This window comes from Dipodomys merriami, unplaced genomic scaffold (genome assembly GCF_024711535.1).
Source record: "Dipodomys merriami isolate MVZ:Mamm:240054 unplaced genomic scaffold, mDipMer1.0.p SCAF_3, whole genome shotgun sequence".
Taxonomy (NCBI): domain Eukaryota; kingdom Metazoa; phylum Chordata; class Mammalia; order Rodentia; family Heteromyidae; genus Dipodomys; species Dipodomys merriami.
The window spans coordinates 109,599,679-109,614,840 of NW_027204492.1; the positions used below are offsets into that span (position 1 = coordinate 109,599,679).

A 15,162-nucleotide genomic window follows, 5' to 3' on the forward strand; every position below is an offset into this window, starting at 1 on the left:
TACACACACCCTTACCCCTATAAGTGCACACGATCATTTGGCATTTACGTATTTCACATTTCTTCTTCAAGAAAGCACTTGAGGAAGTTCCTGAACTTTGTATAATAATGATTGACTCTTACAGAGGAGTCATATGCCATAACTGTGTATAAAACATGGTAGGTGTTTAGTAAGTGCTTGATAAACATTACTCAAAGAGCATTTTTATCTTTCAATAACAGGTAAAAATTGCTGGAGCTTGATTTTTCTTACTCTGATGTATTTTTACATATCGCAGTTGGTTAGGACAACCTCCATACCTTTGTTTAGCATAATCTTTGTTCAGCATAATCTTGTCAATTAAAGGAATTATAGTAGCAAGTGCTAGTGGCTTGCACCTGTAATCCTAGCAAATTGTTGAAAGGCTGAGATTGGAAGGATTGAAGTTTGAGGCCAGCCTGGGCGTATACCTGAGACCCATTCAAAGCTAGGTGCAGTCGTGTGTGCCTGCCATCCTATCTATAGGGGAGGCTGACATCTGAAGGATCATGTCCAGCCAGGGCAGAAAATTGGTGAGACTTCATCTCAGCAGAAGCTGGACACAGTTGTATCCATCTGTCATCTCAGCAGGAAGCCAAAAAATAGGTTAATTGCAGTCCAGATGTTCCTGGACAGGAAGTATGACCCAATCTCAAAAATAACTAGTGCAAAAAAGAGGGAATGTGTCTCAATAGTAGATTGCCTGGCTAGTAAGCACGAGCCTCTTGAGTTCAAACCCCAGTACTTTCCAAAAGGAGTTTGAGCTATAGTATTGATTGAGGTTTTGGTTTAAACATTTTATTTCAGATAAGAAAATCCTTCATTATATTGTAGCAAAAATATTTTTGTTGCATATTCAGATTTGCAAACACCTTTACCATTCATAGAACTTCATAAACCTTAAAAGTAGTTTTCCAAAAAGATTTTTGTTACAAAATTTTGTGTAATATAATTTCTAACATATACAAAAGTAATAATAATTTAATGAATCCATGTGTTCCCATTACCCACCATCAGCAATTGTCAACCTATGGGCAGTTTGTTAATATACAGCCCTACCTACTCCCCTCCCATATTATCTTAAAGCAAATGTCAGGTATCATATAATTTATTTGCAAATATTTCAATAAGTATCAATAAAAGGAGTTCTTAAAATGCAATTTTCACAACACACACAGTTACTGCAGTTTCTTAAAATAATTAACATATGGTCACTGTTCACTTGGTTTTTTTTTTGGGAGGCAATTTGTTAGTGGGAATCTGTATCCAAATAAGGTACATATATTGGGTTGGTTTATATTTCTTGAGTACCTTTCAATCTATATATTTCTTTTTCAGAATTCTGTGCACTTTTTTGTGTGCTGAAGAAATTGTGCTCCTTTGCCCATTTTTTCCTCACAGCTCGATTTGTGATGACTTCATCTCTGCTGTGTTATTTAGTCTGTATTCCTCTAAGTTGATAATTAGACCTTGAGACTTGAGGAAATGAATGTTTTATATATTTACTAAACTTATTTATCGGGCTGGGAATGTGACTTAATGGTAGGGTGCTTGCCTTGCATGCATAAGGCCCTGGGTTCAAATCCTCAGTACCACATAAAAATAAAAATAAAATTATATCAAAATATATATTTATCAATTGCCAACTTTCTTAGGTGATGATAGGTGCTATGCCTGAAGGCTCATATTGCCTGGCTGTCTTTCTTTTGAATGTTAACAGCCATTGGCACTTGTCACTCAGACCTAGCCACCCAGGGATTAGCAACTAGGGCAGGACCCCTGATTTTAGTCTCTAGTACCACCATCAACCACACACATACACACACACACAGGCACATGTGTGTACACACAGATGTATCTTGCATTTTCAACATATTTTCATAGTACTTAATTTAAATAATAATTGTAACACTAAGGTTATTTCTGGTTTTGTTGCATAGACATAGGAACATTTTCTGTTATTTCTCACAGTCTTTGGAAGAATAAAATTTGCATTTTCTTTCTGTAACCTTGGACTTTTTAGATTTAATTGAACTTCTCATTTTTCCCGATTCCTTATTTTAGTGACATCTCAAACCAAGACAAAAATAGAGAAAGCTTTTAAAGGACATATAAATGGCAAACCACTCCCATTATATTGTTTTCTATCAAATCAGAAAAAATACTGTCTCATAAACTATAAAAACCAAATATGAAATATAAATACCTTTAAAATATAAAAACCTTTAAAAACAAAAGCTAGGCTGGGGAGTTCCATCCTGTGGCATCACTGACTTTTATTTTTTAATATCTGATATTTGTTTTATGTTTCATCAATGTTCCATTGGCAATGAAGAACGATTAGAAAATTATGAAACAGTTTTAGGTGAAGTCAGGTGTTACCTGTCTTACAGTGTTCACTGCCTAATATTTAATAGTGACAGTCAATATTTCCACCAATTAGGTAAACCACACACACATTCATGATCACTCTGGTTGCCGGTCCCCCTTCATGTCAGAATACTTGTGTCTTCACCCAGCCTAGCCAAGATTACATCTCAGATTGCCTTGCTGCTCCCATTCAGAGACATCAGGACCATGGCCTGTCTGTCTCATTGATTCTATGATTTTCTTGAGGAGAAATGGAGGTTCTTTTATACTGAGAAGAACTAGTTATTATCAAAATACTGATTTTTTTCCTTACATTTTTTTTCCTGTCACTGAGAAAATTGCTGTCATTTAGTCTTGTAGGGCCTGGCTCACAAACAGATATTTTTTAGGAGTAATGTTAATCATCAAAGTTAAGAGTTGACCAAAATAAACTAGTCACTGCTAACTTGCTGTTTTTGTCATCAATGTCCTCAAAAGCTGCAAGTGTTGATGGTTCTCCATTTTTATATGGAGGGTTTCTGGGAAATGAGACACATGGCTTTCTCCCTTCTCAGCTGTAGTCTGCTGCCTTGTAAATATAGATTCACACCTATTATGAAGGTATATGATTGGCTGTCAGTTTGAGTATTTATAAGCTGTGATAAAACTTATTTCTTAGAGTAATGCATTTATTAATTGCATTTGCCTTTAGAAAATCATTTTACCTGCTAGTGCTACTCTCTGTAGGCCTCTACTCTCATACGTGTGTGTGTGTGTGTGTGTGTGTGTGTGTGTGTTGGTGGGTGGGATAGTATGTATGTATATTCTGTGTACTCATGGTTTAGGATATTTGGGCGTTAGCCTTGTTCAATCTTAACAATGTTGATAAACTTCTGAGTAACAAATAAAATGACACTTGAAGCTGGGTGAGTCCCTTGTCCTCATGCTTGCGTACAGTCTCATGACTGATATGGAAAAACCTCAATTAAGCTATTTCAAGTAATAGAATTTTTTGTGTCCTTCGTGTTAAGCAGAACCTGCCCTCCCTTCCATTTATGTGGATGCCACTATTGGTTTTAAGCTGTATTGGTGAAACTTCCTGTCTAGTATTAATCTATAGCTTTGTTTAAAGATACAGACACATCTTTAACTTATTTGTTTCCATATTTGTTTCTGTGGTTCCGTATCAAATCCAGAGCCTTGTACATGCTAGACAAGTGCTCTACCACTGAGCTACACATCCAACCTGACATCTCTTAAGGAGAATTCTGTATCTTATTTAGAATATTAGAGTTTGAATATCAGCTTTGACCAGGTGTGGCTGTAGAGTTATTAGAAGATAAAGAATAATTAGCCCAGATCTACATTATACTTAGGTCATGGTGTCCAAAGAGAAGATGTTGCTGCATACTGGAGTTCATGAAGGAATCCCATGAATCAGATTCCCTCTGATTAATTGAGGTTTTCCTGTTCCTAAGTTGAAGTGTTAAAATGGCTTCCAGTTTTTACCTGGGCCTAACCTGTATGTCATTCCTTGGTAGAGGCAAGGTCTGATTCTGACTGTTCAGTGCCATCGTGGTAGCATGGGGACTTTGGGCTCATTCTAGAACATTCTTGAAGTCTGCCTCGAATGGTCTCTGAATGAATTTTGCTGATTAAGTTCTTACAGCAAGTTCAGTTAAAAACTCTTCCTCTTCCTTCTTTTGCCATCATTTGCTCCCCCCTGCCCTCTCTCTTGTTTTTTTTTTCTCTCCCCTTCTCTTCTCTCATTCACTGTCAGGAAAGACTACCTTTGAAGGGACAATTCTGTACCGAGCTGCACCGGGAAAGACGGAGGGCCACAGACGCTATTACAGTGAGTGACCTTAACAGCAGGAGACAATTTGTAAACTAAAATCTGGGTACTTGTGTTTTTGATGCAGGTGCCCTTTTCTGAGCTGCTCATGCTTATGCTAAGTGTTTGTGTGAATTTCTGATCCAAGGATATGGACTTATTTGCCTGCGATAAGTGTCATTTCCTTGGTGTATGCTACAAGAGCATTCTCACCACTAGCCCTTGATGCTTTCTTGTTTGCTTTTTGCCTCGTTCATGTATGTGACATGCATGCATGAACTGTGTGTGCAGAGAAGAGAGCAGTAGCATTGCCGTGGCACATGTTTGTGTACTAATATCCTTGGGCTTCTGGAGTAGTAGAAGTTGGCTTCCAGCAAAGATATCAGCCTCTCGTAGTGCTCTTTCTGAGTGGGTCATTCTTCATTGCGTGGTTCAGAGAAAGAAGATTTGGCATGAAAATCCATGCCAGAAATGGTGTTTTGCTTTGCTCATTCAGCTAATCACCACACGGCAGACTTCTTTTGGCAAGACCAATGTGTAGCCTTGTGTGTTGTGGAATAAGGCTGCCAAAAGTTGATGGTAAAGAGATGAATGAAATGAATGAATTAATAATCTCATGATGTCTTTCAAATGGTTCCTGCTACATAGTAAACACTGCATGTGTATGTGAAATTGAAAACAAAGAACGACTCTGTTCAGTGCTGGAAGAGTAGGGTAAATCCATAGACGTGGACAGTTATAGGACTGTCACAAGCAAATTTGAGGAGGCTCTGTTCTTTTCTTACGTTGAAGGAAGAGCATATGCACACTTATTGTACTTCTCATTGTGTACCAGTAATGAGATCTTCGTGAACTGTCCCCAGTCTGCAGTTCACGCTCTGGGTTTCACTGCCCAAGAATGTCATCTGTCATTCTGAAAATGACATGAGAACATTTTGTGGGATAATATGTATTTTAGGTATCAGTTGCTAAAAGACACAGCACCAAACAGACATAAAAATGAAGTTACCTTTCTTTCCTAACGAAGGGAAGAAACTAGATTTTTGACTTACTTCATCAATGTAGATCTTTTAATTTATGTACTCAAAAAAATGACAGAAACAGGTTGCCAGAATTTCTGGAAGAAAAAATCTGCCGTGTGTTTCCTTCCCAGACAATGCTTGTGTGGTTGAATAACCGTATGACCTCTTCCTGTGTTAATACAAAGTATTTCTCACAGGTATTAACATGAAGTTGTTAAGCCAGAAGGCAGCAAATCCCTAAAACTGGAAGCTTGGTGAAAATAGGATGGCAGTGGTAACAATATTATGGTTCTAGCTAATGGAAAGAACTCTTCGAATTCCTTTCTCCGAAGAATTAAAGCAGACTTGCTCCGGTCCATTGGCCCTGCTGCTTCATGGTGTTGGCGGGAGGAGGGATGGAGGAAGGAGGGAGATGATCGTTTCTTCCCACTAACCATTTATTTTATCCTTAAATGGTTCTTTCCAAACCTGCAAAGAATATACAAGCCATTTATCACACAGAAAGAATCCATACGGCAAAATGAGAACATGTTAAAGGAGAAATGACACAATATTTAGACTCCAAAATTATAATCCCCAGTAGGGATAGTTCCAAAAACAATGAGCAGATAAACACATGCATGGATAGCTAATGCATGAGTTTTTTCATGTTTGCACACTCAAATTCAGTCCCGTGAATTACAGCCGACCCCCTTGTTATAGGCTGCTTCTCATTGTTCTGTCCTCTCTTGTTGCTCACAAATGTTTGTGTTTAAATTAATTAAAATGTGCACCAGGGATCTTCCTCCTCCCCTACTCTTTTGGCTTAGAAATACCATTTAATGGAAAACAGCAGCAGCAACAAAAGGCAACCGTTGTTTTAAGGATTTGATTTTGAAATTGGTAGCAATTCATAATGACCTTTCTATATTTTATCTGTTTCCATTTAAGTTTCTTCCTGCACTGAGACTTCCTCATTTGAATGACTTCAGCATTTTATGATATTTTATGTGAGCAATTATTTGGCATATTATTCTTGCAGACTAGGAGGCCATCTGACCTGTAGGAAGATAATGAACAACTAAGTAATAAGAGATCAAAATTTGATGGCTTACTTAATCCCAAGAGCATTGTTATGATCAGGAGATATGTAGTAAATGGTCAGGAGCTATCCTACACATGTAGAGGTTTTGAGAGATAGTTTAAAGACAGAACTTAGTATTTCATATAATATCCTATGAATCTTGCCCTTTGATGGTATAATTGATATACTGATCATCAAGGGAAGAATGGATACCCAGAAATTAACTGTGCACAAATAGGCTCCTACTTTTAGGAACATGATTATGGGCAGATCCTGGGGAAAAAGAATCTGGGGAGGTAAGTGTCTATATTGTCCTACCAATAACTGTTTTATGCTTCCTAACATGTAACAAGAGATCAAAGGAAGAGTGTCTTACCCACAGTGTTTTCTTTGGAAAGAGATTCGCTTTCCAAAAAAATGATGGTGTAAAGGAGGGAAGAACTATGGATATGGGGAATTCAGGCCTCAAGGAGGGGGATTTCTGTCCCTCTTTGGCCGACTTCATCATCTTGCTAGTGAAACCATCTTAATGTCAAGATTGGTTTAATGCTTTCCTAGAGAAACACGCCTGCATGTATTTATTCCGTGTGAAGCCATCCAAAGAGATTTAATTCTTTGGCAGTCGTAATTTTGTGTGATTTCTTTAATTGCTAATTTGTTTAAATCACTTTTAGCTTTACAGTTTCCCTTTAGAAAAATGTTACTTTCATTGCTAATTGACATGAGTCAGAGAGAGATTGGAGGTATAGTATGTGGTACTGATGGTGTGGGGATAAGAGGGGGCGGGGAGGGTGATATCACACCAGCCACTGCCAAATAAATTTGGATCAGGACCAGGTTCCAGCTGAAAAGGGGGTGAAATGTCACATATGCAGAGAGGTCTGCTTGAAATTACTAAAACGTTATTTTTGATTCATTGCTTACAATAGAAGTCTGAAGGGTAGGAAGATCAAACAAGACATAGAGCCAGCCAAACTCAACACACTCAATACAATGAATGTAAACCTTCCTATATAAGTTATCCTCTCCTGGGTTAGAGGTGGCCCCTGGCTGACTGTAATGTTCTTCTTCAGGGCTATGGCTAATTTCTGAGCTCTTTCTCTCCCCACCTCCCCTTTCAACAGGCTTAAGGGAAACTACTGGCTCCGAGAGTGATGGAGGTGACTCGAGCAGTACCAAGTCTGAAGGTGCCAATGGGTCCATGGCAACTGCAGCCATCCAGCCCAAGAAAGTTAAGGGAGTGGGCTTTGGAGATATTTTTAAAGACAAGCCCATCAAACTGAGACCAAGATCAATTGAAGTAGAAAATGACTTTCTGCCAATGGAAAAGGTATGTTTCACACTTTCTGTTTTATTTCTACATAATTTGGAATATTCAAAAGTGCATTGTGGGATTTGACATCAGACATTTCTAGTACCTTTTTTTTGGACTTGTGGTGTCCTCATGTACTAGCTATTTGCCATTCCTCCCCACTAACCATCTTTCCTGTGCAGGAATGGCTTCTTTTCAAACAGCTCATGCTCTAGTGTGCCGCTTCCTTTCTTGTCCATCTCCTATGTTAGTCACCTTTCCATGGCTATAGCAAAATACATGAAACATTTAACTTATAAAAGAAAATGCCTATTTTGACTTACAGTTTTGGAGATCTAGTTTATGATTGGTTGGCCCCACAGCTTTATACTTGTGGTATGACAGCATGTCATAATGGGATTGCATGATGAGGCAGAACTTTCACTGCATCAGCCAGAGAGCAGAGAGAGAGAGGGAGCAGGGAGGGAAAGACACACACACACACACACACACACACACACACACACACACACACACACACACACACACACACACACACACACACACACACACACACACACACACACACACACACACACACACACACACACACACACACACACACACACGGCGGGGTGGAGGGAGGGGAAAGCCATGGACTCATAATCTCCTTCAGGGACCTAAAGACATTCCAGAAGACCTCACCTTTCAATGGTTTCACCACCCTCCAATAGCTCCATCCTAGAGACCAAGGCTTTTAATATATGGGCCTTTTGGAGCATGTTCAAGAGTCAAGATTGAAATCATAGTATCTCTCTAGGGAATAGTTCTCAGGATGACTTTTCAAATGACCCAGCACTTCTCCATCTCCTTCCAAGAAAAACAAAATCCTCAACACCAAGACCCAGGTCAACATATGAGCCAAATACCCAACAATCTCTTTCCTTTCTGTAGACATTTCTCTAATGCTTTGTGCTTGGTTTTGTTGACTACAACCTGCATTCGAGTAAGGCAGTTGTGCCGTTTTTCTCTTGGGAGTTGGATGGAGACAATTTCAGACTGTTGAAAGGAAGTCTAGTGTGTGTGTGTGTGTGTGTGTGTGTGTGTGTGTGTGTGTGTGTGTGTGTGTGTGTGTGTGTGTGTGTGTGTGTGTGTGTGTGTGTCTGTGTGTGTGTGTGTGTGTGTGTGTGTGTGTGTGTGTGTGTGTGTGTGTGTGTGTGTGTGATTGGAATCAGGCTACTTTCTGACTCCCTGGGTTGTTCCCATCAGGAAACAGGCTGTTTTCTTCTGCCTGTGGATCTGAGTTGGGGAGAGACGAACAGCTCTGTTGCTGCTGAGTATGTTGTTACTATGGCAACACACCCAGAGTCATCACACTTGTGGCTGCTGATGACGTCTACTGTGGTACATATCTAAGCATCATAGCCTTGCTTAGAAGTTGATAAATACTGTGGAATTTTCCAAATTATAATAAACTACACTCATGCTGTGCTTCAGGAATGTTTGTTAATTTGATTTAGTGCTGAAATGTTTGCTTTGACATTTGTGCCAGCAGGTTTGGGGGATGGGGTATGGTACCGTCTCTAATTTAGGTTTATCAGAGGCTTTTTCAATGTACTTCATTTTTTCAGGGAGTTGAAAATTAGAACAGTTGTCTCATCTTCTGCAGCTTCAGAATCTCCACTAGCCACCCTGCCCCCAGAAACCTGGCCCAAGAACCATCACGCATTAGAAACAGATTCTGAAGGGGGAAATTTTTGGATACTTAACACTCTTAGAGATGAATATGACAGAAAAGGAAGATACATAAAAGTTGTAGACTGTTTCCTTCTTTTTTGGGGGGGGGGTCCAGTCGTGGGGCCTGAACTCTGGGCCTGGGTGCTGTCCCTCAGCTCTTCAGCTCAAGGCTTGCACTCTACCACTTGAACCACAGCGCCACTTCCAGCTTTTTTCTTTTTGCTTATGTGGTACTGAGGAATCGAACCCAGGGCCTCATGCATGCAAGGCAAGTGCTCTACCACTGAGCCACCTTCCCAGCCCTAGACCATTTCCTTCTAACTCTGTCAAAGCTTCTTTGCACCAGCATTGTTCCTTTCAGTAAGCAATCTATGGTGTTTCATAGGATCTGCGAACTATAGTTAATATCCCAGCTTGTGTGATAGCCTCACTTCTATCACACACAATCACATTCAGATTCCTGTAAGGATTTACTAAGGAACAAGTCTCCGTCTTGAGAAGCAACAACATCAGTTGATTCAAACCTAAACTCTTCCTCCTCCTATTGCATCTTTTCCTACCTCTGTTAAAGGCAGTGCCACCACCATCTTGATTCTCAGGACAAAAACCTCTGAGGTTGTCCTGATTGGTCATCAGAAAACTCCATTAGCTCGGCCTCCTAAGTATGATCCACTTGCTTCTAATCACCTTTGCTCTTCCCTAAAAGAGTTTCTTCTTTCTCATTGATGTGCATCATATACTTGGAACAGTGAGTGATACATAGTAGGTATTCAATAAGTATTTGGAGAATGACTAATATTTTAAAATACTGTATTAATGCCAGTTGCCAGTGACATATACCTAGCTACTCAGGAAACAGCTCTGAGAATCTCATTTCAAACCCAGCCCAAGCAAACAAAAGTCTCAGGATTACTTGTCCCCAGTTAACCAGGAAAAATAAGGCAGAAGTAGAGGCATGCCTCAAATGGTAGAGCACCAATTCTGAGCAGAAAAGCTGAGTGAGAACACAAAGCCTGGAGGTCAAGCCCAGTACTACCCTCCCAAATTGTATTAATATAACACTTTAGAGATAGAAATCTACAGAATGAGGGGACTAGATAGAGTAAGAGAATAGTGGTATAGTTGAAAATATAGCATTTGTATGGTTAACTATATTCTTGTGAAATAGATTTGTAGGTGACATGAAACATCAGTTGTGTAAGTATGTGTGTGTGTGTATATATTTTTTTCTATATTTGCATGCACATGATTCCTGATTTGTTTATGGAACAAAACCACGTGCCAGAAGTTTTCTTAACCCACTTCTCAGTGTGAAGCCTCTGGTGAAAATATAAACTTCCCAGCCTGTTTTACTGGCTGCAGACAATTTTTATGACATCTAAAACGATTTGAAACTATCTCCGCCCCCTGTTGTTGGTGCCATGGATAGTTGTGTAGATTTATGGGTCCATTAGATTATTGTACAACCTGGCACGAGAGCTGATAAGCATGATATTGTTTTATTACTGAACAGCCTGGTCCTCATCACATTTGAGATGTTTTTATGTCCAAGATTTATTTTTAAGAAAGAAGATTTCCTTTGAGAGTGGAGCTTGCTGTTTTGATTTTTGCAGAAGCATACAGTGAATCTCATGTGACAGCATTTGGTAGGTGAGGCCCAAGCATGTCTCTTGCTTAGGATGGAGCAGTTGGCCTTCTCACAGGTCTACTTTGATAATCCAGATGGGGGAGGAGGGAATGTGACAGCTATAAACCACTAAATTATATACTTTCCATTCAACTTTGTGAAAATTGAGATCTACTTTTCTGGCTCAGTAGATAATTTTTTGTTTACCTTACCTCTGATTCAATTCCTATCATCCAGAGTTGATGATTAGATTATATACCAGTAGAGGTATTGTATAACATCCCTCTGCAAACTGTGAATACAGAAATAGTGAGTATAGATAGTCTTGCTTTTCTTACAAAGCTATAAGGAAGGACTCTGTTTATGAGTCATTTTAATATGACCAAATGGATATGCTTGTGAATTATTTGTATAATGTACCATTTAACTGAAATATTTACAGATAAAATGATATAATGTCTGGAATTTGCTTCCAGCAGTCTGAAAGATGGAAATGTGTGTGTGGCATAGAGGAGACAAGATTGATCATGAGTTGATAGCTGTTGAAACTGGACAGCACATTCATGGGAGCTGGTTACACTCTATTTTTATATGTGTTAGAAATTTCCTTTGATAAAAGAAGTAAAAACCCTGGAGATAAAGAAGTACCATTTAAACTAAGCTCATATGTAATTATGTGCTATTCAAAATAATGGAAAAACTGTGTAGATGATGAATTGAGTTAAATAGCAGATTGGAGAGGTATGGTATCATTGCCCTAGCTGATTGACTTTGATAAAGCGGGCCTCATTTGGGCCATCTGGAAAATGAGAGTATTTTTTGTGACCTGTTCTACCTCATGAGATTTTACAATACATATAGCTAAAATGCTTTATAAATTGCAAATATGATTCATTTCCACCAGTGTTTGTTGAGTGCTCACTATATGCTTAGCTCTGAGAATATAGCAATAAAAGATGCCATATCGCTGCCCTCAGGGAGCTACAGAAAAGCAAACAAGCAAAACAATGCAGTATGAGAAATGATGTGCTCAGTCTAATAACACAGTGTGATGCCGTAGGAGCCCTTGGGCATGGCAGGAAGTGGTGAGTTGTTAGGGATTCACTTCCTATAGGAAGTGATGTTTAGACTGAGACTCCCTGGTCCAGTAGGCATTTATCCAGCAAAGGAGAACTGTGTTATCAAGGTGGGATAGGCAACGTATGTAGAGGTCTCCAAGTGGGAAAGGTGTAACACAGATGGTGTGGATAGACCTCAGCAGGAAGTAGAAGATGAGACCAGGAAAAGAAGTGGGGCCCAGATCCTGAAGAGCCCTGTAAGACTTTTAAGGAGTTTGGATTTGATATTGAGGGCAGTGGAAACTGGGAAAAGATTTAAAGCAAGAAGGTGATATGATCAGATGGGTGGTTTAGAGAAAGCAGACAGGTCACAGAAATGTTTCCTGTTAAATAGGTCCTCACTCCCAATGTAGACACTAAAAAATTAGTAAGATGAGTCAGACAGCAGGATATCAGAAGGCTATTTTTACTCATATTTCTGAATGAATAATCAGTTGACTTAGCAGTGTTTCCTGAAAAGATCACCCTTTTTGTGCTGCACAGCCCCACAACTTTGTCCTAAGTTGGCTGTGTGCATGCGGATCTGTCCCTGGATTTCCTGTTCTGATCTAAGGTCTGTTCATGCTTGCATTCATTCTTCAATGACTTGATCTTTGTTTTTTTTTTCAAGATTACATAGCTTAATCTTGGTTCCTTCTACGTTCATTTAAATTTTAGAATTAACTTGTCAATATACCCCCACTAAATCCCCAAAATACCTCTTGATATTTTTATTGGGATTGCATGGAATCTTCTTCTAATCTATGAATATAGTAGGTTTCTCTCTTTGTGTAGGTCTTAATCTACTTTGTGAGATGTCTTCAGTCTATATACACTTAAGCCTTTCTACTTTGTGCATCTTTCTGTGTGAATCTTATCTTGTAATGTTGTTACTACTGGTGAAGGCAAAGTTGGAAGGTCTAGGTTAGTGTGAGAACCAAATGGACCTTCCAGCCTATCCCCAGAATTACACTCCTGTACTCTTAGTAGCATGGGACTAGTTTAGGCCCATGTGATTTAGAAGGGGCTTCTTGGGAGGAACAGAAGAGAAGGCCAACTTCTGTGAAGGGAAAGAGAATTAAGCTGAATATATCCAATTTATTTTCCTAAGTTCACCTACCAGAAAAGTCACTTGACTCTTCCAGGGATGAATGAACAAGAGAGCAGAGAGTACTAGGAGCATCCAATAATATCCACAGGGTGTTCTATTGAACTTGTTGTATGTACACATCAAGATAAGGAACCATCAAGATAAGGAATGTTTTTCCTAACAGCTTGAATTACTGTCATGGACAAAAATGGATGTTTAGGGGAAATATTTTGAAGATAGAAGTTTGATAACATGTACAGCACAACAGAGAAGGATGACTGAAAAATAATGCCCTGGGCAAGTGATATAAGCAGCTAGGCAGATTGTAGTACTGTTTCCTGATGGGAAGACCCGAGGAGGATGATATTTCAGGAGGAAGCTCATTGGTTAGACTAGCTGGATTTTGAGTATTTATGGGACTATCAAGTGGAAGCATCCAGCATGCAGATGGATAAAGAAGTTTGGTGATCAAGGAGAACTATGTATGTGGGTTTGGGAATGCTAACCTAGAGATTAAGCAAGAAGGTATCCCACATAGGACCTTAGATCATGAATACAAATGGTATCTTTATATCCTACCTGTGGACCTAAGGGAGAATTTCCTCATCACACTGTTCCGCTGTGACTCCCAGCCTGGCCCTACATTCAATTTCTAACCTGTTGTTCTTTATATGAGTCACTAAGATGAACACTCTTGACTAAGCACTTAGGTAAAGGAGTGTCAGATACTATACATCAGTAGATAAGCTACAGATACTTGGGCCAGTTCCAGGACTTAACCTGATGTGGATTTATACCATAGTAATCCTGGCTTTTTTGGTGCCAGGATATTCCATGCCCAAGTTCTCTAAGTACTACTGGTATTGATCACTTAATTAGTGGGGTCCAGTCTTTTTATCTGGTTAGAAAAGATGTTTTGAAATGACAGTTTACCGTGTTGGTAGTTTACTGGTTTTCCAACAAATAAACACCGAATTCCTATAATGAAGCTCTTTTCCTTTGGCCTTCCTTTCTTAGTTGATTTCCATTAGTGACTTCTGATAACTCTCTATTGAAAAGATTTTGTATTTCTACATTTTCTACTAGATGTTGTTTGTGACAGGCTCTTTTTCAACTGTCATCATCTTGCATTTCATTTATAGAGTCACAGGCACCCAAATTAATACCTTTGTGGTATCAACATTGTGGCTTCAACTTGTGACGGAAATTTGAATTAAAATTATGTGTAAATGAGTCACTAATCAATTGTTTTAGTCAGCCCACTTTTATTAAGAAATTTTTAAATTTTTCTTATATATCTCAGATAGTGTTTTTAAGCATTGTAGTAAAATTTTCTCAAGCTATATACATAAAGTTAAAATATATAAATATCTGAAGTGATGATCTTGGTCCCTTAATAATGAGAGATCTATGTCTCTAATCTTTAGAAGATTAGTAATAAGCTTTTGGGAGCTCTGGGGGCTAATGATGTATTTTTTTTGGGGGGGGGAGGTCCGGTCGTGGGGCCTGAACTCTGAGCTTGGGCGCTATCCCTTAGCTCTTCAGCTCAAGGCTAGCGCTCTACCACTTAAGCCACAGTGCCACTTCTGGCTTTTTTCTTTTTGCTTATGTGGTGCTGAGGAATTGAACTCAGGGCCTCAAGGCAAGCACTCTACCACTGAGCCACCTTCCCAGCCCCTAATGATGTATTTTTTGACTAATAAAACATAACTGGGCTAAAACCTTGTGATTATGAGACCTAGAATATTGAACGCCCTTCAATTTGGTTGCAAGATAAGACTATATGTGACATCTCTTGAGCTATTGGAGAATCCATGGCTTTTAATGAGCAGATGATACTATGACGCCCACTGGTTGGCTTGGCTGAAGGAAACAATTGGGATTGTCAAACTTTAGGTATTCTCTCTTCAGTTTATTTCTATTATGTTTATCTATGTAAAGCCAATGAGGAGAGGTCACATGAGAAAAGGGTAGGCACTATTGCAGGGTTATGCTTGTACATGTTGAGTGCTCTTCAGGGTTATATATGTTTGA

The 15,162-nt window shown here is 39.1% G+C and overlaps 1 protein-coding gene across 7 annotated transcripts in view; it reads left to right on the forward strand.

The window, feature by feature from the left end:
* Sh3kbp1 (SH3 domain containing kinase binding protein 1) overlaps nucleotides 1-15,162 on the forward strand; it is a 334,803-nt gene that overhangs the window by 186,875 nt on the left and 132,766 nt on the right. For 5 of the 7 annotated variants that reach the window (XM_070040761.1, XM_070040765.1, XM_070040763.1 and 2 more), the window contains 2 exons: nucleotides 4,148-4,222; nucleotides 7,411-7,616. In XM_070040761.1, coding sequence (XP_069896862.1) covers nucleotides 4,148-4,222; nucleotides 7,411-7,616 — 281 coding nt within the window. The remainder of the gene's footprint in view (nucleotides 1-4,147; nucleotides 4,223-7,410; nucleotides 7,617-15,162) is intronic. The other 2 variants (XM_070040766.1, XM_070040768.1) reach the window with 1 other exon arrangement.